Below are 21,688 nucleotides of genomic sequence, written 5' to 3' on the forward strand. Positions count from 1 at the left end.
CATATGAAAGAAAAGAAAGGTGGATGGATAAATGGAAGAATGGATAGATAGATCGACAGACAGATAGAGGGGTGGATGCATAGATAGATAGATTGACAGAGGGATGGATTATTGATGTGTGGATGGATAGATAGATAGATAGATAGATAGATAGATAGATAGATAGATAGATAGATAGATAGATAGATAGATAGATAGATAGATAGATAGATAGATAGACGAATGAATAGATACATACATTCATATGAAAGAAGAGAAAGGTGGATGGATAAATGGAAGGGTAGATGGATGGATGGATGGATGGACAGACAGATAGAAGGATAAATGGATGATGGATGGGAGGGATAGATAGATAGATAGATAGATAGATAGATAGATAGATAGATAGATAGATAGATAGATAGATAGATAGATAGATAGATAGATAGATAGATAGATAGATAGATAGATAGATAGATAGATAGATAGATAGATAGATAGATAGATAGATAGATGATGGATGTGAGAATGGACGAAGGAAGGGATAGATAGACAGACGGATAGATAGATGAAGAGAGAGGTGGATTGTGGATGGATAAATAGAAGGTTGGATACCTGGAGGGATGGATAGTAGGATGGATGGAAGGGTGGATGGATAAACAGATAGAGGGATGCATGAAGAAATGGATGGATAGATGAACGGGCAAATGGATAGATGGATAAATAGGTGGATAGATACAGACATTCATATGGAAGAAGAGGAAGGTGGATGGATAAATGGATAGACAGATAGATAGATGGATGGATGAGGGGAGATTAGATAGATAGATAGATAGATAGATAGATAGATAGATAGATAGATAGATAGATAGATAGATAGATAGATAGATAGATCTGCATCCTCCACAGATATTGTCAGATATCCCCCAGGCTCTGACCTGAGGGGTCACACTCCATAGATTATAGGAGGGGGGTGGGGAGGGGGGGGGTTCCTGATCATTCGGCGGTCTCTTTGATGTCTCCCTAATATAAACCATAGAAAAATCTCATTGCCTTCACTTGTCTGATGGAAGAAAGCTGAGGCCTCCCCTTCCACATCTCCCAGTAATAGAAGGAATATCTCTCAGCAGAGATCACTTCTGGAGCCTCTTAGCGCTCGGTGAGCCCGGATTTATTTGATCCTAAATAAACCGGTGTGCTCAGCCTCCGCACTGCAATATGTTCCCAACATGTGCACAGACACTGACCCTTCTATCATACTTCTAGAGGAATTTCCAGTGACCCCTTCCTGCTGAGACCATGCATGGGGGCGCAGATCACCCCACCATTGCAGGAATGTCATCTCTTCCAATGTAAAGGGGATTTCCTCTGTCACTGTCAAATTGGGGGAAACCCCTATGATTGTTATGTGTTCCATTCACAGACCATACCTATAGTATATATATATATATATATAGTACTGTGCAAAAGTTTTAGGCAGCTGTGACAAAATGCTGTAAATGAAGACTGCTTTCAGAAAGAGAAGATATTTCTCCATCATGCCACACCATCAGGGAGGCGTACGATTGGCCCCAAACTTATTCTGCAGAAGGACAACCACCCCAAACATACAGCCAATGTCATTACCACTTTAACCACTTTCAGACCGGAGGATTTGGCTGCTCAAAGACCAGGCCCTATTTAGCGATTCGGCACTGCGTGACTTTAACGGACAATTGCGCGGTCGTAAACAAATAAAATTGATGTCCTTTTTTCCCCACAAATAGAGCTTTCTTTTGGTGGTATTTGATCACCTGTGCGATTTTTATTTATATTTATTATATTATATTTATTTATATTATTATTTACTATATTATATTATATTAAATTATATTATATTATATTATATTATATATTATATTATATTATATTACAATATTTTTCACATTCTGCTATATGACATTCTTAAAAAAAAAAGTAAAATCAAAATTTTTTAACACTTTAGGCCAATTTGTTTTCTGCTAAATATTTTTGGTAAAAAAAATCGCAATAAGCGTATTTTGATTGGTTTGCACAAAAGTTATCGCGTTTACTAACTACGGGAAAGATTCATGTCATTTCTATTATTTTTTATTTTTTTTTACTAGTAATGACGGCGATCTGCGATTTTTAGCGGGACTGCGACATTGCGGCGGACAGATCGGACCCCTAACTGACATTGTTGACACTTTTGGGGGGACCAGTGACATCACTACAGTAATCAGTGCTAAAAATATGCACTGTTACTGCAATAATGACACTGGCAGGGAAGGGGTTAACATTGTGGGTGTTCAAGGGGTTAAATGTAAATCTAGGGGAGTGATTCTAACTGTGAGGTCCTTTTTTTCCCCACAAACAGAGCTTTCTTTTGGTGGTATTTGATCACCTGTGCGTTTTTTTTTTTTTTTTGCGCTATAAACAAAAAAAGAGCGACAATTTTGAAAAAAATAACAATATTTTTCATATTTTTTTATATAAAATTCTCAGAAAAAAATGGAAAAATCAAAATGTTTTAATATTTTAGGTCAATTTGTTTTCTGCTACATATTTTTGGTAAAAAAAAAAAATCGCAATAAGCATAATTTGATTGGTTTGCGCAAAAGTTATTGCGTTTACTAACTACGGGAAAGATTCATGTCATTTTTATTATTTTTTTTTCTTACTAGTAATGGCGGTGATCTGCGATTTTTAAGCGGGACTGCGACATTGCGGCAGACAGATCGGACCACTAACTGACATTTTTGACACTTTTGGGGGTACCAGTGACATTACTACAGTAATCAGTGCTAAAAATATGTGCTGTTACTGTAAAAATGACAGTGGCAGGGAAGGGGTTACCTGTACTGGTGATCAAGGGGTTAAATGTGTCCCTAGGGGCGTGATTCTAACAGTCAGGGGGCGTGGCTTGTGAAGTTATCACAGAGACATGCGATCCTATATAGCAGGATCACATAGCCTCTGTGATCACTTCAGGGAGAATGACCGACGGCTGTGTTTACATCAGCCCTCTGTCCTTCTCTCTCTGCTGCGGGAGATCGTGAGTGACCGGCGGCCATCGGAGGAATCGCCAGGTGACGAGCGGGGGCGGGAGCGCGCCTCCGGATGGCGTGTGATCACCCCCTAGCCAGTGGCGTATTTAGGTTTTGTGCTGCCCTAGGCCTGACTAAACTTGTGCACCTCCTAATTTAAATATGACCCACCCATTCCTGTAAAGGCCACACCCCTTCCTGTTTATGACCCGCCCTGTCAGCTTTAAACCACAGACCACAGTCTATCAGTGCAGCCTCATCAGTTTCCATAAGTTCAGCCTCATCAGTGCCCATCAGTACAGCTTATCAGTGTTGCCTTATTAGTGCCCATCAGTGCAGTTTATCAGTACCCACCATTGCCGCCTCATCAGTGGCCATTAGAGCAGCATATTAGTGCCCATCAGTACAGCCTATTAGCACTCATTAGTGCAGCATATGAGTGCCCATCAGTGCCTGGCGGGCAGAGGGGAGTAGGCGGAGCATTTGGCTGCAGTGCCACACTTATTAGCATTGGCGGCCATCGGGTCAGTTGTGTTAAGTGTGGTCGGTGGCCTGCGGTCTGTCCGAATGTCCTGACCGGCCGGTATTATCATACTGGTAGGTAGCAGTGGGACCGCTTTTTGGGGGTACCAGACTGATTTGCCTCCTGGACCCTGCCCTCCGCCCAACTCACCACATAAGACTGGCACTATACAAAAAGTGTAGCGCAAGCCAGCGGGGACACTTTTCGTGCCGGGAGGAGGCTGTTTTTTTTTTCGTGGAAGGTGCCGCTTTTTGCTGCCCCCCTGCAAAGTGCCGCCCTAGGCCTGGGCCTTGTTGGCCTAGGCCAAGATACAGCACTGCCCCTAGCTCCACCCAGACGAGCGCCGTTTATGTATATGCTTTGCCTGGGAGCGCCAGCCTGCCGCCATACAACTGCGGCCGCTGGTGCGGAAGTGGTTAATACCGGGCACTTTTACCCCCCCCCCCCCTTCCTGCCCAGGCCAATTTTCAGCTTTCAGCGCTGTCGCACTTTGAATGACATTTGCACGGTCATGCATCTCCGTACACAAATTACATTTTTATCATTTTGTTCACAGATACAGAGTTTTCTCTTGATGTTATTTATTCACCGCTGGTGTTTTTTATTTGTTGCTATAAATAAACAAGAAAAGATGGACATTTGTTTTCTGTTATACAATTTTTCAAATAAATTCATTTTCTTCATAAATTTAGGCCAACGTATTCTGCTCCATTTCTTTGGTGAAAATAACCCAAATCAGTGTTTATTATTTAGTCTGTAGGAAAGGTATAGAGTCCACAAAGTATGGGCTATAGATCTGAAAATCGATCAATCCTGGATTCCTGATGTAGTTCAGCCAATCTCATTTCTCAAGGCCCAAAAACTCCAGGACAGTGCAAATACCCCTCAAATGACCCCTTTTTGGAAAGTAGACAGTCCAAGGTATTTAGTAAGAGGCACGGGGAGTTGTTTTAAGAGCCGGTTCACACTTCTGCGTGTGCCGGGTTCGCATGTCATGTCGGAGCGCACTGCTCCGACATGACATGCGATCAGCTGTGCGGTGCGAGTTTAGCCATACAGTTTGTATGGCTAAATTCGCACCGCACCCGCAGCAAAGACGCACAGGAGGCATTTTTGCTGCCGCATCAGGATCGGATCGCACAGCGGTTCACACTTGTGCGATCCGATCCTGTGCGAACTGCACGATCGCACTGCGATATGCGATCAAACTGGGGGTGTCGTTAAGATTACATTGACACCCCCAGCGGATCGCATATGGCAGTGTGAACTGCCGGGGGTGCGTGTGCGATGCGGGTACAGGCTGCGAATTCGCAGCCTTCCCGCATCGCAATAGTGTGAACCGAGCCTAAGTCAACATTTTTTGTCATAATTTTTGGGAAAATGGAGACATTTTTACAATTTTTATTTGTTTTTATTTTTTATTTTACATACTGTCCCCAGTGCAGTACAGCTTCATGATATAACTGGTGTGGCGGTAATCAGGGACACTGACTGGTGAGTGTATGGAAAAAAAAAATTATATTTTCTAATCATTTTATTTCACTATTTTTTTTTTTTATTATATTTGTTTTTATTTTTTTTTATAAACAAACTGTGACCAGAGCAATATAATGTAAAACGGAATAACTCTCTTTAAACTAAGGGCTCTTTCACACGAGCTTTCCTTGTGAGAGCTCCGCTGCGGGACTTTTTTTTTTTTTTTTTTCACGGAGCGGATGACATTTGTGTCATCCGCTCCGTGTGTCCGCATATCATCCCATCCGTTTGCGGATGATATGCGGACATAATGTAAGTCTATGGGGATTGCGGATGTCAGGGGATGACACCGCTGACATCCGATTTTCCTTCCTTTCCGTTTTTTGAACGGAACAAAAATAGTATTTTGTTCAGTTCCAAAAAGCGGAACAGAACTGACAGGAGGAAAATGGGATGTCAGCGGGTGGTATTCCGCTGACATCCGCAATGCCATAGACTTACATTATGTCCGCAATCATCCGCAAAAAAATAGGATGATTTGCGGACAAGCGGAGCGCCCGTGTGAAAGGGCCCTAAGGGTATTTTTGCCATCATCCCATAAACATAATCAACATATTTTTTTTATTCTCTATTTTGTGGGATTTTAAAGGCAACTATTAATTACAATAAAGAAATGTATATACTATAATTGTTTAAAAAAAAAAACAATAATTAATTTATTTATGCATATAAAATGACCCTTCTAAATGGACTAATTTTATTATTTTATATTTTATTTAATAGCACACATACGTGGACCTCCTCTGTACCATACGTGATATGTGGACCTCCTCTGTACCATACGTCATATGCATACCTGCCAACTGTCCCGTTTTTCCCGGGACAATCCCGGCAAATAGGAGCCTGTCCCGGGTGATTTACATTGTCCCTGTTAATCAGGGACAATGTAAATCATTTAAAAAACAAAAAAAAATTTTTTTTTTTTTTTTTTTTGTTTAATTTTGTGCCACACAGTGTCGCTCTCAAATCCAGCTAGATGTTGTAGTTCTGGCAGCAGGTTGTCTCTCTCTCTGTGCCCGCTCACTCTTCCCGTCTGTCGCAAATTTAACGTGTCACCGGAGGCAGGGTGTCAGCATGGTGCACTTTCCAAAATCCGCCAGCAGGGGGAGGCAGAGCACCTTCCGACAAGCTGGAGGCCTCACACTCCATTAATTACCACTATCAATAATGTTTTTTTATAGATATCATTTTTACACCTGTTAATTGATACATATATATAGTTTTCTAGCTCTAGATAAATGTGTGTACATATCCGTGTATGTGTATGTGTATATATATATATATATATATATATTGCTCAAAAAAATGAAAACAGACCTCAATCCTCAATGGGAAAAATCTCATGCTGGATATCTATACTGGTATGGACTTGGTATGTGTTAGGATAATATGGACTGGGTAATGTGTTAGGATCTATACTGGTATGGACTATACTGGTATGGACTCTGTAATGTGTTAGGATGGTATGGACTGGGTAATGTGTTAGGATCTATACTGGTGTGAACTGGGTAATGTGTTAGGATCTATACTGGTATGGACTGGGTAATGTGTTAGGATGATATGGACTGGGTAATGTGTTAGGATCTATACTGGTATGGACTGGGTAAGGTGTAGGATGGTATGGACTGGGTAATGTGTTAGGATCTATACTGGTATGGACTGGGTAATGTGTTAGGATGATATGTACTGAGTAATGTGTTAGGATCTATACTGGTATGGACTGGGTAATGTGTTAGGATCTATACTGGTATGGACTGGGTAATGTGTAGGATGGTATGGACTGGGTAATGTGTAGGATGGTATGGACTGGGTAATGTGTTAGGATCTATACTGGTATGGACTATACTGGTATGGACTCTGTAATGTGTTAGGATGGTATAGACTGGGTAATGTGTTAGGATCTATACTGGTGTGAACTGGGTAATGTGTTAGGATCTATACTGGTATGGACTGGGTAGTGTGTTAGGATCTATACTGGTATGGACTGGGTAATGTGTTAGGATCTATACTGGTATGGACTGGGTAATGTGTTAGGATCTATACTGGTATGGACTGGGTAATGTGTAGGGATCTATACTGGTATGGACTGGGTAATGTGTTAGGATCTATACTGGTATGGACTGGGTAATGTGTTAGGATCTATACTGGTATGGACTGGGTATTGTGTTAGGATGTATACTGGTATGGACTGGGTAATGTGTTAGGATGTATACTGGTATGGACTGGGTAATGTGTTAGGATCTATACTGGTATGGACTGGGTAATGTGTAGGATGGTATGGACTGGGTAATGTATTAGGATCTATACTGGTATGGACTGGGTAATGTGTTAGGAAGGAAAGGATGCCACATCGTTTTATGTAAATGAAAATTATCACCCTACAGAGGGCTGAATTCAAAGACAGGTGAATAAAGTGTGAAATGTGCTCAGGTGTGACCATACAAAAAATGTAATATGGAAATATAAATAAAGTGCAAGGTGTAAATAAGTACAATAAAACCTAATTATAGCAGATAGTATAATCTTACTTATTTACACCTTGCACTTTATTTATATTTCCATATTACATTTTTTGTACGGTCACACCTGAGCACATTTGACTCTTTAGAATTGCAGGGAATTGTGATGAGAATTTTAAACTTTAGGCAGAAGTAGTGCAGCTGAATGGGAGAATTATTCCAACTCTGCTACTTTGGCCTCAAGTTTTCAATTCCCTTTTCAATTTCCTGTAATTCTCTCTTTATGAAGTAGACCTTATAATCTGATAAGTAGGCGGAGTGGGCGGAGCTTCAGGGAAGTGGGTGTGGTAAGTAATTGATAGCTGCGCTGCAAAGTGTCCCTGGAAATTTTTTTCAAATGTTGGCAACTATGCATATGTGGACCTCCTCTGTACCATACGTCATATGTGGACCTCCTCTGTACCATACGTCATATGTGGACCTCCTCTGTTCCATACGTCATATGTGGACCTCCTCTGTACCATACGTCATATGTGGACCTCCTCTGTTCCATACGTCATATGTGAACCTCCTCTGTACCATACGTCATATGTGGACCTCCTCTGTACCATACGTCATATGTGGACCTCCTCTGTTCCATACGTCATATGTGGACCTCCTCTGTACCATACGTCATATGTGGACCTCCTCTGTACCATACGTCATATGTGGACCTCCTCTGTTCCATACGTCATATGTGGACCTCCTCTGTACCATATGTCATATGTGGACCTCCTCTGTTCCATACGTCATATGTGGACCTCCTTTGTACCATACGTCATATGTGGACCTCCTCTGTTCCATACGTCATATGTGGACCTCCTCTGTACCATATGTCATATGTGGACCTCCTCTGTTCCATACGTGATATGTGGACCTCCTCTGTACCATACGTCATATGTGGACCTCCTCTGTTCCATACGTGATATGTGGACCTCCTCTGTACCATACATCATATGTGGACCTCCTCTGTACCATACGTCATATGTGGACCTCCTCTGTTCCATACGTCATATGTGGACCTCCTCTGTACCATACGTGATATGTGAACCTCCTCTGTACCATACGTGATATGTGGACCTCCTCTGTACCATACGTGATATGTGGACCTCCTCTGTACCATACGTCATATGTGGACCTCCTCTGTACCATACGTGATATGTGGACCTCCTCTGTACCATACGTGATATGTGGACCTCCTCTGTACCATACGTCATATGTGGACCTCCTCTGTTCCATACGTGATATGTGGACCTCCTCTGTACCATACGTCATATGTGGACCTCCTCTGTACCATACATCATATGTGGACCTCCTCTGTTCCATACGTCATATGTGGACCTCCTCTGTACCATACGTGATATGTGAACCTCCTCTGTACCATACGTGATATGTGGACCTCCTCTGTACCATACGTGATATGTGGACCTCCTCTGTACCATACGTGATATGTGGACCTCCTCTGTACCATACGTCATATGTGGACCTCCTCTGTTCCATACGTGATATGTGGACCTCCTCTGTACCATACATCATATGTGGACCTCCTCTGTACCATACGTCATATGTGGACCTCCTCTGTACCATACGTGATATGTGAACCTCCTCTGTACCATACGTGATATGTGGACCTCCTCTGTACCATACGTCATATGTGGACCTCCTCTGTACCATACGTGATATGTGGACCTCCTCTGTACCATACGTGATATGTGGACCTCCTCTGTACCATACGTCATATGTGGACCTCCTCTGTTCCATACGTGATATGTGGACCTCCTCTGTACCATACGTCATATGTGGACCTCCTCTGTACCATACATCATATGTGGACCTCCTCTGTTCCATACGTCATATGTGGACCTCCTCTGTACCATACGTGATATGTGAACCTCCTCTGTACCATACGTGATATGTGGACCTCCTCTGTACCATACGTGATATGTGGACCTCCTCTGTACCATACGTGATATGTGGACCTCCTCTGTTCCATACGTGATATGTGGACCTCCTCTGTACCATATGTCATATGTGGACCTCCTCTGTACCATACGTGATATGTGGACCTCCTCTGTACCATACGTCATATGTGGACCTCCTCTGTTCCATACGTGATATGTGGACCTCCTCTGTACCATACATCATATGTGGACCTCCTCTGTTCCATACGTCATATGTGGACCTCCTCTGTACCATACGTGATATGTGAACCTCCTCTGTACCATACGTGATATGTGGACCTCCTCTGTACCATACGTGATATGTGGACCTCCTCTGTACCATACGTGATATGTGGACCTCCTCTGTTCCATACGTGATATGTGGACCTCCTCTGTACCATATGTCATATGTGGACCTCCTCTGTACCATACGTGATATGTGGACCTCCTCTGTACCATACGTCATATGTGGACCTCCTCTGTTCCATACGTGATATGTGGACCTCCTCTGTACCATACATCATATGTGGACCTCCTCTGTACCATACGTCATATGTGGACCTCCTCTGTACCATACGTGATATGTGAACCTCCTCTGTACCATACGTGATATGTGGACCTCCTCTGTACCATACGTCATATGTGGACCTCCTCTGTACCATACGTGATATGTGGACCTCCTCTGTACCATACGTGATATGTGGACCTCCTCTGTACCATACGTCATATGTGGACCTCCTCTGTTCCATACGTGATATGTGGACCTCCTCTGTACCATACGTCATATGTGGACCTCCTCTGTACCATACATCATATGTGGACCTCCTCTGTTCCATACGTCATATGTGGACCTCCTCTGTACCATACGTGATATGTGAACCTCCTCTGTACCATACGTGATATGTGGACCTCCTCTGTACCATACGTGATATGTGGACCTCCTCTGTACCATACGTGATATGTGGACCTCCTCTGTTCCATACGTGATATGTGGACCTCCTCTGTACCATATGTCATATGTGGACCTCCTCTGTACCATACGTGATATGTGGACCTCCTCTGTACCATACGTGATATGTGGACCTCCTCTGTACCATACGTGATATGTGGACCTCCTCTGTACCATACGTGATATGTGGACCTCCTCTGTTCCATACGTCATATGTGGACCTCCTCTGTACCATACATCATATGTGGACCTCCTCTGTTCCATACGTCATATGTGGACCTCCTCTGTACCATACGTGATATGTGGACCTCCTCTGTACCATACGTCATATGTGGACTTCCTCTGTACCATACGTGATATGTGGACCTCCTCTGTACCATACGTCATATGTGGACCTCCTCTGTACCATATGTCATATGTGGACCTCCTCTGTACCATACGTCATATGTGGACCTCCTCTGTACCATACGTCATATGTGGACCTCTCTGTTCCATACGTGATATGTGGGCCTCCTCTGTACCATACATCATATGTGGACCTCCTCTGTACCATACGTCATATGTGGACCTCCTCTGTTCCATACGTCATATGTGGACCTCCTCTGTACCATACGTCATATGTGGACCTCCTCTGTACCATACGTCATATGTGGACCTCCTCTGTACCATACGTCATATGTGGACCTCCTCTGTACCATACATCATATGTGGACCTCCTCTGTTCCATACGTGATATGTGGACCTCCTCTGTACCATACGTGATATGTGGACCTCCTCTGTACCATACGTGATATGTGGACCTCCTCTGTTCCATACGTGATATGTGGACCTCCTCTGTACCATACGTCATATGTGGACCTCCTCTGTACCATACATCATATGTGGACCTCCTCTGTTCCATACGTGATATGTGGACCTCCTCTGTACCATACGTCATATGTGGACCTCCTCTGTACCATACGTGATATGTGGACCTCCTCTGTACCATACGTCATATGTGGGCCTCCTCTGTACCATACGTCATATGTGGACCTCCTCTGTACCATACGTCATGTCCGGCTGCCCAATCCCAATCAGAGCCAACAACAGGTTGGCTTTAACCCCTCGTCCACCAAGATCCGTTTATAAATGCAGGGCCAGGACAAGGGGTGGGGGCAGGAGGGACGGCTGCCCTGGGCACTGTGGTATCATGTGAGGTGGGAGGACACTGTGAGGAGATTGGAGGGGACGCTATTTCTGTTGGAAGGGGAAATTTGGGGAGTGGCAGGCAGTAAGAATTGTTCTAGGAGGGGAAATTGGGGGGGGGGGTGCGAGGAGTGGTGATTTAGGGGTATATGCTAGGAGGGGGGAATGGGGCAGAGGATTTGTGCTAGGAGAGGTGATATGGTGGTGGTGGTGGGGGGCGGGGGAGTAATGCTAGGAGGGGACATCTTTTGGGGGGGCTTTGTGCTAATAAGAATGATTTGGGGGATATGTGCTGGGAGGGGTAATTTGGAGATGGGGGGATTTGTGCTGGGAGGGGAGGATTTGAAGTGTGGGAAGAGGAGGTGTACTGGGGGGGGGGGGTTAGTGGTAAAGAATTTTTGCTAGAAGAGGCGATGTGGTGGTGGTGGGGAGGGGCGGGGAGTAATGCTAGGAGGGGTCATCTTTTGGGGGGGCTTTGTGCTAATAGGAATGATTTGGGGGATATGTGCTGGGAGGGGTAATTTGGAGATGGGGGGGATTTGTGCTGGGAGGGGAGGATTTGAAGTGTGGGAAGAGGAGGTGTACTGGGGGGGGGGGGGGGGTTAGTGGTAAAGAATTTCTGCTAGGAGAGGTGATATGGTGGTGGTGGTGGGGAGGGGTGGGGGAGTAATGCTAGGAGGGGACATCTTTTGGGGGGGCTTTGTGCTAATAGGAATGATTTGGGGGATATGTGCTGGGAGGGGTAATTTGGGGATGGGGGGGATTTGTGCTGGGAGAGGAGGATTTGAAGTGTGGGAAGAGGAGGTGTACTGTGGGGGGGGGGGGGGGTAGTGGTAAAGAATTTCTGCTAGAAGAGGTGATATGGTGGTGGTGGTGGGGGATAGTGCTAGGAGGGGACATTTTTTTTTTCTTGGGAGGGGGGGCTTTGTGGCTTAGTGCTAATAGAAATGATTTGGGGGATTTGTGCTGGGAGGGTTAATTTGGGAATGGGGGGATTTGTGCTGGGTGGGGAGGATTTGAAGCGTGGGAAGAGGAGGTGTACTGGGAGGGGGGAGAGGGATTTTTTACATGGTGGGGGGGGTAGTGCTAGAAGGGGACATTTTTTTTGGGGGGGGGGTGCTTTGTGCTAATAGAAATGATTTGGGGGATATGTGCTAGGAGGGTGAATTTGGGGATGGGGGGGGGGGGGTATTTGTACTGGGAGGGGAGGATTTGAAGTGTGGGAAGGGGAGGTGTACTGGGGAGGGGATTGTAGTGGTAAAGGATATTTACTAGGAGAGAAGATATGGTGGTGGTGGTGGGGGGGGGGGGGGGGTTAGATAGTGCTAGGAGGGGACACATTTTTCTTGGGAGGGGGGGCTTTGTGTTAATAGGAATGATGATATGTGCTGGGAGGGGTTATTTGGGGATGGGGGGGGGGGATTTTAGTGGTAAAGGATTTTTTCTAGGAGAGGTTATATGGTGGTGGGGGGCGGGGGAGTAATGCTAGGAGGGGACATTTTTGGGGGGCTTTGTGCTAATAGGAATTATTTGGGGGATATGTGCTGGGAGGGGTAATTGGGGATGGGGGGATTTGTGCTGGGAGGGGAGGATTTGAAGTGTGGGAAGAGGAGGTGCACTGGGGGGGGGGGGTTTAGTGGTAAAGAATTTTTGCTAGGAGAGGTTATATGGTGGGGGGGATAGTGCTAGGAGGGGACATTTTTGTGGGGGGGGAGCTTTGTTTTAATAGGAATGATTTGGGGGATTTGGGCTAGGGGGGGGGATTTGGGGATGGGAGGGAAGGAGTTGAAATGTGGGAATAGGATGAGTACTAGTGGGTTTAGTGGTAAAGGATTTGTGCTAGGAGGGGTGAATTTTTTATTGGGGAGGGGGAGGATTTATGCTGGAGGATTTTGGGGGGGCAAAGATTTGTTCTGGGAGGGGGGTATTTCAGCAGGGGGTAGATTTGTACTGGGAGAAAGGGGAATTAATTCTTAGGGGGTAATCGTGCAGTTTAGTGCTCAGTTTTTCTGGGGGAAGGGGATTTTTGCTGACACATAATGACATTGTGAGGGGGGGGGGGGGCATGGTTTGGCATGTTTGCCCTGGGCTTTAGGTGACCTTGTCCCAGCACTGTATAAATATCTTGGTATTCGGGGGGGGGGGGGGGTATCCACTCCTGGACGGCCCCATAGTAGATTTCCTGCTACAGGGCGGCCCTCCTGTGCAAAATTAGGTAAATATTGTATATACGTCATTCTGCACTTCTGCCTGCAGGGGGCGACAACGCATGCTGGGTCGCAGAGCTCTGCTTTTATGAACAAGGCAGATCTTCGTCCTGTCAGCGGGGGATGGGATGGATTTTGTGTCCCTGCAAAGCACATCCCTTAGTGAAAGCAGCACAGAGCACACATAAACACTGGCTAGGCACACAGAACACATAAACACTGGCTAGGCACACAGCACACATAAACACTGGCTAGGCACACAGCACACATAAACACTGGCTAGGCATATGTTTAACCCTTTGATCGCTCCCCAGAGGTGTCAAACTCAATTTCCTCATGGGCCGCATTGGCATTATGGTCGCCCTCAAAGGGCTGTAAGACTAGATGTCGAGAGAACCCCCCTTATATCAGCCCCCCCCCCCTTACATCAGATATCAAGAGCCCCCCACCATCAGAAGTCAAGAGTTCCGACTCTCCCGTACATCACAGTACAATCCCCCCCCCCCTGCCCCCTTACCTTGTGCTGCTGCAGGGAAGAAGCTGGGGGAATATCTGGAAAGCAGAAAGTGCAAGGTCTGGAGGAAGACCAAAGGAGGGCTGGAGTCTGCTGAATGCTGAGACCAGGGGAAGCAGAGACAAAAGAGTGCTGTGGCTTCACCGAGAGGTACAGGATCTGTAGGAGAAGGTCTGTCCTCCTCTCTGCTTCTGACTGCTGAGACAGGAGGGCAAGAGATGAGCCTCTCCATGGCTGCATAAGGGGGGTACCGCAGCTGCAGGAGAGGTGCAAGGGCAGCGTGCTCCCGCCCCCACTAGGCAGCGGGGATGCCAATGCACAGGGCCGGCGGCCGCGAATGCCGCCGACACCCGCAATCGTTCCCTGCTGAGAGAGAAGAACGGTAAGCTATTGTAAACACAGCCGACCGTTCTTCTCCCTGGAATGATCACAGAGCGCCTGTGATCCTTCTATATAGGATCACAGGTCTATATGATCATTTGACAAGCCCATCCCCCATACAGTTAGAAAACACCCCCTAGGCTCACAATTAACCCTTTGATCGCCCCTGAGTTAACCCATTCCCTGCCATTGTCATTAGTACAGTAACAGTGCTTATTTTTAGCACTGATTACTGTAGTAATGTCACTGGTCCCCCCAAAAGTGTCAAAAATGGCAGTTAGGGGTCCGATCTGTCATCCGCAATGTCGCAGTCCCGCTAAAAATCGCAGATCGCCGCCATTACTAGTAACAAACATAAATAAATAAATAAATAAAAATGACATAAATCTTTCCCCTAGCTTGTAGATGTGATAACTTTTGCGAAAAACCAATCAATATACACTTATTGAGATTGTTTTTACCAAAAAAATATGTAGCAGAATACAAATTGGCCTAAAATTATGAAAAAAATTGATTTTTAATTTTTTTTTTTAATTATTATTATTATTAGGAATGTTGTATAGCAGAATGTGAAAAAAAAATTTTTTTTTTTATATTTTTCAGAATTGTTGCTATTTTTATGTTTATAGTGCAAAAAAGAAAAATCGCACCAGTGGACAAGTATCAAAAATGTCAGTTAGGGGTCCGATCTGTCCGCCGCAATGTCGCAGTCCCACTAAAAATTTCAGATCGCCGCCATTACTAATAAAAAAAATAAATAAATAAAAATGACATAAATCTTTCACCTAGTTAGTAGACTCGATAACTTTTGTGCAAACCAATCAAAATACGCTTATTGGGGATTTTTTTTTTTACCAAAAATATGTAGCAGAATACAAATTGGCCTAAAATGATGAAAAAATTAGATTTTTAATTTTTTTTTTTATTATTATTATTATTCGGAATGTTGTATAGCAGAATGGGAAAAATGTTTTTTTTTTTTTTTTTTTTTATATTTTTCAGAATTGTTACTATTTTTATGTTTATAGTGCAAAAAAGAAAAAAAGTGTCAAAAATGTCAGTTAGGGGTCCGATCTGTCCCCTGGAATGTTGCAGTCCTGCTAAAAATCGCAAATCGCCACCATTACTAAAATAAAAAATAAAAATGACATAAATATTTCACCTAGTTTGTAGATGCGATGATTTTTGTGCAAACCAATCAAAATATGCTTATTGGGATTTTCTTTTTTTTTTACCAAAAATATGTAGCAGAATACAAATTGGCCTAAAATTATGAAAAATGTGATTTTTAATTTTTTTGGGGAATGTTATATAGTAGGATGTGAAAAATATTGTTTGTTTTTTTTTTTTTCAGAATTGTCGCTCTTTTTTTTGTTTATAGCGCAAAAAATAAAATTTGCACAGGTAATCAAATGCCACCAAAAAAAAGCTCTGTTTGTGGGAAAGAAAGGACGTAAATTTAATTTGGGTACAGCGTTGCACGACCGCGCAATTGTCCGTTAAAGTAACGCCGAGCCGAATCGCAAAACATGACTTAGTGGCAAAACAAAGGATATGATGAACCAGGGAAACACCACATTATGGCCACTAGATGGAACTAGATGGAACTGGTGATTGTACTAAATACGTTTTTTTTTTTTTTACCTATGATCATCAGCTCCATCTAGTGGCCATAATGGGTATTTTCCTGACTCACTCCATTCTTATCAGTAACATTCAATTTAGCAAAATTGAAGTGAATGGGATGCCCCCGGCACGTCAGCCATTGATATGTGGAAAAAGCAAAGAAAAAAATGTAAGCAAGAACGTGCATTCCTGCTACACTTGTGAATGGGACCTGAGGGCCTAGTAACTCTCCAAGGCGAATGTTCTTAAGCCTACTAACCCTCAAGGTCGAATGTTCTTAAGCCTAGTAACTCCCCAGGCCGAATGTTCTTACACCGATTAACCCTCCAGGTCGAATGTTCTTAAGCCTACTAACCCTCAAGGTTGAATGCTTTTAGCCTAATAATTCCCCAGGCCGAATGTTCTTACACCTATTAACCCTCCAGGTCGAATGTTCTTACACCTATTAACCCTCCAGGTCGAATGTTCTTAAGCCTACTAACCCTCAAGGTTGAATGTTCTTAAGCCTAGTAACTCCCCAGGCCGAATGTTCCTACACCGATTAACCCTCCAGGTCAAATGTTCTTAAGCCTACTAACCCTCCAGGTTGAATGCTTTTAGCCTAGTAATTCCACAGGCCGAATGTTCTTACACCTATTAACCCTCCAGGTCAAATGTTCTTAAGCCTACTAACCCTCAAGGTCAAATGTTCTTAAGCCTAGTAAGTCCCCAGGCCGAATGTTCTTACACCGATTAACCCTCCAGGTCGAATGTTCTTAAGCCTACTAACCCTCCAGGTCGAATATTCTTAAGCCTACAAACCCTCCAGGTCGAATATTCTTAAGCCTACAAACCCTCCAGGTCGAATATTCTTAAGCCTACTAATGCTCCAGGTTGAATGCTTTTAGCCTAGTAACTCCCCAGGCCGAATGTTCTTACACTGATTAACTCTCCAGGTCAAATGTTCTTAAGCCTACTAACCCTCCAGGTTGAATGCTTTTAGCCTAGTAATTCCACAGGCCGAATGTTCTTACACCTATTAACCCTCCAGGTCAAATGTTCTTAAGCCTACTAACCCTCAAGGTCGAATGTTCTTAAGCCTAGTAAGTCCCCAGGCCGAATGTTCTTACACCGATTAACCCTCCAGGTCCAATGTTCTTAAGCCTACTAACCCTCCAGGTCGAATATTCTTAAGCCTACAAACCCTCCAGGTCGAATATTCTTAAGCCTACTAACCCTCCAGGTTGAATGCTTTTAGCCTAGTAACTCTCCAGGCCAAATGTTCTTACACCTAATACCCCTCCAGGTCGAATGTTCTTCAGCTATTATTCTCCTTGGATCGAATGTTAGGTTGTTACATTCATCCAGCAAAAGACTATTAAAAAACTATTACACATATATTACAAACATTATGGGAATTATTTCTTACTTGTGCACGAATGTTCAGACAAATTTTATAAATTGAACCCCTGAGTTATTTTCTAGGCAGAATTTAACATGTGTGTTAAAAAATGTAAAAGTTATCCTGGATGTGGAGTGGTTAATTCCTTCCCCATTGTCACAATTAGTCCCCCCCCCCCCCCCCAAAAAAAAATCCCTATTTCTGCCAAACGCGTTGGCCGTATATCAGGGCTCCCCCCCCCCCCCCCTTCATGACCAGGACAATTTCTGCTTTACGGCACTGCGTTACTGTAAAACAATTGCGCGGTTGTGCAACGCTGTACCCAAATAAAATCAATGTCATTTTTTTCCCCACAAATAGAGCTTTCTTTTTGGTGGTATTTGATCACCTCTGCGATTTTTTTTTATATTTTGCGCTATAAACAAAAACAGTATACAGTATCTCACAAAAGTAAGTACACCTCACCTGGTGGCGGCGACACACGCTTGACACCATCTGAACCAAATACGTTTATCTTGGTCTCATCAGAGCACAGGACATGGTTCCAGTAATCCATGTCCTTAGTCTGCTTGTCTTCAGCAAACTGTTTGTGGGCTTTCTTGTGCATCATCTTTAGAAGAGGCTTCCTTCTGGGATGACAGCCATGCAGACCAATTTGATGCAGTGTGCGGCGTATGGTCTGAGCACTGACAGGCTGACCCCTCCCCCACCCCTTCAACCTCTGCAGCAATGCTGGCAGCACTCATACTTCTATTTCCCAAAGACAACCTCTGGATATGACGCTGAGCACGTGCACTCAACTTCTTTGGTTAACCATGGTGAGGCCTGTTCTGAGTGGAACCTGTCCTGTTAAACCGCTGTATGGTCTTGGCCACCGTGCTGCAGCTCAGTTTCAGGGTCTTGGCAATCTTCTTATAGCCTAGGCCATCTTTATGTAGAGCAACAATTCTTTTTTCAGATTCTCAGAGTTCTTTGCCATGAGGTGCCATGTTGAACTTCCAGTGACCAGTATGAGAGAGTGAGAGCGATAACACCAAATTTAACACACCTGCTCCCCCTTCACACCTGAGACCTTCTAACACTAATGAGTCACATGACACTGGGGAGGGAAAATGGCTAATTGGGCCCAATTTGGACATTTTCACTTAGGGGTGTACTCACTTTTGTTGCCAGCGGTTTAGACATTAATGGCTGTGTGTTGAGTTATTTTGAGGGGACAGCAAATTTACACTGTTATACAAGCTGTACACTCACTACTTTACATTGTAGCAAAGTCTCATTTCTTCAGTGCCGGTTCACACTTGTGCGATGCGGGAAGGCTGCGAATTCACAGCCTGTTCCCGCATCGCATCCGCACCTCTGGCAGTTCACACTGCCATATGCGATATGCAGGGGGTGTCAATTAAATGTTAACGACACCCCCAGTTTGATCGCATAACGCAGTGCGATCTGACAGTTCGCACAGGATCGGATCGCACAAGTGTGAACCGCCGTGCGATCCGATCCTGATGCGGCTGAAAAAAAGGGTCCTGTGCGTCTTTTGGTGCGGATACAGTGTATATGTATGGCTGAATTCGCATCCACACAGGAGATCGCATGTAATGAAGGAGCAGTGCAATTACGAATTACATGCGATCTCGCAAGCCGCAATAATGTGAACCGGCACTCAGTGTTGTCACATGAAAAGATAGAATAAAATATTTACAAAAATCTGAGGGGTGTACTTACTTCTGTGAGATACTGTATATATATATATGTATGTGTGTGTGTGTGTATATATATATATATATATATATATATGTATATATATATACATATACACAGTATATAAAAATGTCTTTTATATATACTTAATATTGTATATGAGTGATGTCCATAAACATTCATTTTAATGATATATATATATTACTGTTTTATATACTGTATATATATATACAGTATATAGATATATATATATATATATATATACACACACACATGGAATCTTGAACAGTTGTGTGTGTGTGTGTGTATATATATATATATATATATATATATACAATATATAAAACAGTTATATATATATCATTAATATATATATAAAATGGTTTTATATACTGTATATATGTATATATATATATATATATATATACACACACACATGTGGAATCTTGAACAGTTGTGTGTGTATATATATATATATATATATATATATATACACAGTATATAAAACAGTTATATATATATATATATATATATACATACAGTGAATATATATATATATATATGAGATATGTCCATAAACACACATATGTATTGCTATACTGTGTATATATATATATATATACAGTATATACACATACGTATGTAATAATATAAATAGTGTACATACAGTATATACACACGTGGAATCTTGAACAGTTGTGTGTGTGTATATATATATATATATATTTATATATGTACAGTATATAAAACAGTTATATATACTGTATATAGGGGGTATGTCCTCTGTGGTATACGGCGCGGGTCCCAGCCCACCAATGAGCCCCATGCAGAAAGCCGTCAGAACGGATTGTATGTCATGACATATTTGGGCGTTCTGCTTTGCGTCGTCAGCGGCAGGTTCGCTTGTTTCCATGGAGACTGGCTGTGTCACGTCTTTCTATTTTTTGTCCTGGCAGTGTTTCCATGACAACGTGTATTGACTCTTCCAGAAAGGCTATTTTCATCATTTCCTGCTTGTTGGGATGATATGTATGTTTACCTCCATCGGGGTGTTTCTGTTTATGGCGTTGCGTTGTGTATGTTGTGGATCGGCGGGCTGCGTGTGTTTATTTGGATTGATGATGGGAGTATTATTCCTGTGTCTGTACGCCGGGAGCGTGCATAATGTGTGTGTCTGCCATCACCGCCTATACATCCCTCACACCCAACATACACACTATATATTCTATGCCAGATCCTCTGTATGGTATCTAAAGAAGAATTCCACATATAGATACATTGTCACATCTGTTCAGCTTGGAGCAACGCAACAATGTATACACCGTACCTGTGGGATCCCTCTAGAACAGAGGTCTCCAAACTTTGGCCCGCGGGCCGGATGCGGCCCTTTGCTTACCTTTATTCAGCCCTTGCAGCACTATTCCTCCTACTAATACCAACAATGGGGTACTATTCCTCCCAGTGACACCAATGATGGGGCACTATTGCTCCCAGTGACACCCATGATGGGGCACTATTCCTCCCACTGACACCCATGATGGGGCACTATTCCTCCCACTGACACCAATGAGGGGGCACTATTCCTCCCACTGACACCAATGATGGGGCACTATTCATCCCACTGACACCAATGATGGGGCACTATTCCTCCCACTGGCACCAATGATGGGACACTATTCCTCCCACTGATACCAATGATGGGACACTATTCCTCCCGCTGACACCAATGATGGGGCACTATTCCTCCCACTGACACCAATGATGGGGCACTATTGTTCCCACTGATACCAATGATGGGGCACTATTCCTCCCACTGACACCAATGATGGGGCACTATCCCTTCCACTGACACCAATGATGGGGCACTATTCCTCCCACTGACACCAATGATGGGACACTATTCCTCCCACTGACACCAATGATGGGGCACTATTCCTCCCACTGACACCAATGATGGGGCACTATTCCTCCCACTGATACCAATGATGGGGCACTATTCCTCCCACTGACACCAATGATGGGGCACTATTCCTCCCACTGACACCAATGATGCGGCACTATTCCTCCCACTGATACCAATGATGGGGCACTATTCCTCCCACTGATACCAATGATGGGGCACTATTCCTCCCACTGACACCAACGATGGGGCACTATTCCTCCCACTGATACCAATGATGGGGCACTACTCCTTGCACTTACACCAGTGATGGGGCAC

The 21,688-nt window shown here is 43.7% G+C and overlaps 1 protein-coding gene across 1 annotated transcript in view; it reads right to left on the minus strand.

The window, feature by feature from the left end:
* Positions 1 to 21,688, minus strand: part of LOC309552488 (uncharacterized protein) — a gene marked incomplete at both ends in the record, with an annotated part of 51,376 nt that overhangs the window by 21,138 nt on the left and 8,550 nt on the right. The window contains 2 exons of the mRNA XM_082253459.1: positions 311 to 490; positions 807 to 873. Coding sequence (XP_082109585.1) covers positions 311 to 490; positions 807 to 873 — 247 coding nt within the window. The remainder of the gene's footprint in view (positions 1 to 310; positions 491 to 806; positions 874 to 21,688) is intronic.

This window comes from Pelophylax lessonae (assembly GCF_965119305.1).
Source record: "Pelophylax lessonae genome assembly, chromosome: 4".
Taxonomy (NCBI): Eukaryota; Metazoa; Chordata; class Amphibia; order Anura; family Ranidae; genus Pelophylax; species Pelophylax lessonae.